We start from the raw sequence: 2,710 nt of genomic DNA on the forward strand, positions 1-2,710 counted from the left end.
GCAGCCCCAGCCCCTCCGCCAACCCAGCGCCTGGGTCATTTCAGACGGGATGGGCTTGCGTTTATGAGATCTATGCAACGCCAAGGATGAGCGGCACAGTCGCCCTCCTGCATGCTGGAACAAGATCACTTGGAAACAAAGTCCCCTCCCGGCCCACTGGTACCTCTGGGTGCTGTAACTCTGCAAGCGGTTATAGAGCAAATGACAAGAGAGGAGATGGGCTGGCATCCCGCCAGTTACCTGTTTGTTCATGACAATGTAAATCACAGGGTTGTAGATGGCGGAGCTCTTGGCAAAGAAAGCCGGGATGGTCATGAAGATGGGCCCAAAGTCTGACCCCTGGTTAGTGAAGATGTAGAAAGCGACGCTGGCATAGGGGACCCAGCAGATCAGGAAGGCGATGACCATGATGATGACCATGCGGGTCACTTCTTTCTCTGCCTTCTGGGTGGTGGCAGACTCCTGCTGCTGGGCGGCAGCCTGCGGGCAGAAGGGAAGGGAAACGTGATGGAGCTGGGGAGGGCTGCACCAGCATGGGACATGGGGTCAGGGCTTGGAGTAGTTGGGCTGCACATCTGGAGTTTGCCATTTCCCCCTTCGTGGAGGGCCAGCCTGGCCCCCAGGGGCCCTTTCTGTCATCAGTCCGGAGCCTGGCGTGGGCCCCTTCCCAGCCCTGGGGACAGGGGTGGTGCCTGGCCCACCACCACAGGCAGGTACCCACCTCCTTGACAGTGCAAACCAGGTTCCCATAGCAGAAGAAAATGACCATCAGCGGGATCATGAAGTGAACCACGAACATGTAGATGACAAAAGATTCATTGTTGACCTCTGGCTTCAGAGTGTAATAGTCGATCCCGCACGAGCACTGCATGCCCTCGGGGATGTACCTGCAAGGTGATCCCAGCAGGTCAGTGCCCAGCAGAGGGACTGGCTGGAAGCCACCGCTGAGCCATTGCCAGCCAGGCTCCCGCGGCCCCAGGCGCCGGGCATGGTGCCCTCCCTACCTGGACCAGCCAAAGAGCGGGGGAGCCGCGCACGCCAAGGCCATGATCCAGGAGAAGGCAACGCCCATGATGGCATGGTTCTCCCCAAAGCGGAAGTTGCTCATGGGCTTGCAGACCACTACGTATCTTTCCACAGCCAGGACAACCAGTGACCAGAGAGCAATTTCACCTGCACGGGGGAGAGAGAGGGATGGGGACACAGGGACTTTGAGCAACAGGAGGAAAAAAACCGTGCTGATGGCAGCACGAGGCCTCCTCGGGCTGTTGTTCCCACGAAAGACCCCTGGCAGCCAGCAACTCTCCACCAAGGATTTGGAAAGAGAAATGAGCAAAGGCCAAGTGCAGATGCGGTAGGAAGGCATGAGAAGACCCCTCCTCCCTGCACTGCTGGCCCACAGTAACCACTTTGCTGCTGTGTTTTGAGATCCACAGCTGGATCCTACCACTCATCCCAGATAGCACCTGCAAGCCTACAGTCCCACTCTGAGACGCATCTGAGTGCCATCACCCCAGGATTTCGCCTCGCTACCCACAGCTTCCCAGGAAACGGGTGCCACAAGGACCGAACCAGTAGAACAGTTGCCTGTGGCTGAGGCTGAGCTGAGGAGGAGGGCATTTTTAGACACATGGTTTTTATTTAACATCTGTTTTGGTCAAAGCCTGGCTGGCACGGGGAGCAGAGCCAGCTTTGCTAGCCTGCGCCACCATGCACCGCATCTGAGCGAGTGACAGCCTCAGCCCCACGGAACAGGAAGAACAAATTTGTCATCTCTCAAGTCAGCCAGCAAGCCAAGAAGATGTGAAAATCCAACAACTGCAAAATCTGCTACTGGTTGCTTTTGATTGCTGCGCTGTTGTTCTGAAGATACTGAGCAGTGGCTACCGAAGTAAGGTCAAAAACAAAACGAGCATCATTTGTCCCTTGCTTCACCTCCCACCCTCACACGCTGCAATTGCCTCGGCCCACATCAGCAGTGGACCAAGGCACCACGTTTTTCCAAGATCATCTGGGCGTCCTCCCTCCCCCTCCTAAAATCGGGGCGATTCCTGGCAGGTTTTTGAGTATTTGGAAAACTTACCACCCAGCGTAGCAAAGAAGCCTTCGATGTAGCACCCTGTTACTCCAAAGACAAAGTACCCGTTCATCGAAGTGTACATGGTGGTCGTGAAGCCTCCAAAGACCATGAAGAGGTCAGCGACTGCCAGGTTCAGGAGGATGTAGTTTAGAGGCGTCCGGAGCTTCTTGTGCTGGATGGTGACGTACAGCGTGAGGAAGTTGACGGGGAAGCCAAGCAGGATCAGCATGAACATGTATGCAGCCAGTGCCGAGAACTTCCAAGGCTCAGCCAGGTAGTACTGGGGGTACTCGAAGGGGCTCCGCACCACCCCGGTCTTGTTGGACATGGGCACATAGAAGTCTTGGCCTTCTGTCCCGTTCATGGTTGCGGTTCGTGAGGTGCCTTTTGCTCTTACTCAGGGGTGTTTTTTCAGTGCGGGGCGATCGCCTCTGAAGTGGGGCTCCCGCCACCTCTCAGTCTTCGCCGTCACCCCGAGGAGAAGTGGCTACGCTCGCCTCCGGAGGGCACCCCTTATAAAGTGCCCCCTGGGGTAAGCTCCAGGCACTGGTGTCAGCGCGATTAGGGCTTAGAGAATTATTAATCATAATCATCCAGGGGTAATTGGCTTTCCTGGGAAGGTATTAAGGT

At 56.2% G+C, this 2,710-nt stretch overlaps 1 protein-coding gene across 1 annotated transcript in view; it reads right to left on the reverse strand.

Annotated features, from left to right (window-relative positions):
• RHO (rhodopsin) overlaps nt 1-2,454 on the reverse strand; it is a 5,215-nt gene extending 2,761 nt beyond the window's left edge. Inside the window, exons 1-4 of the mRNA XM_009633823.2 lie at nt 2,084-2,454; nt 1,005-1,173; nt 722-887; nt 234-480 (exon numbers count right to left, since the gene is read on the reverse strand). Of these exons, the coding sequence (XP_009632118.1) occupies nt 234-480; nt 722-887; nt 1,005-1,173; nt 2,084-2,444 (943 nt within the window). The 5' untranslated portion in view covers nt 2,445-2,454. The remainder of the gene's footprint in view (nt 1-233; nt 481-721; nt 888-1,004; nt 1,174-2,083) is intronic.
• Between the last annotated feature and the right edge of the window lie 256 nt (nt 2,455-2,710).

Source organism: Egretta garzetta, unplaced genomic scaffold, assembly GCF_000687185.1.
Source record: "Egretta garzetta isolate BGI_Z169 unplaced genomic scaffold, ASM68718v1 scaffold332, whole genome shotgun sequence".
NCBI lineage: Eukaryota > Metazoa > Chordata > Aves > Pelecaniformes > Ardeidae > Egretta > Egretta garzetta.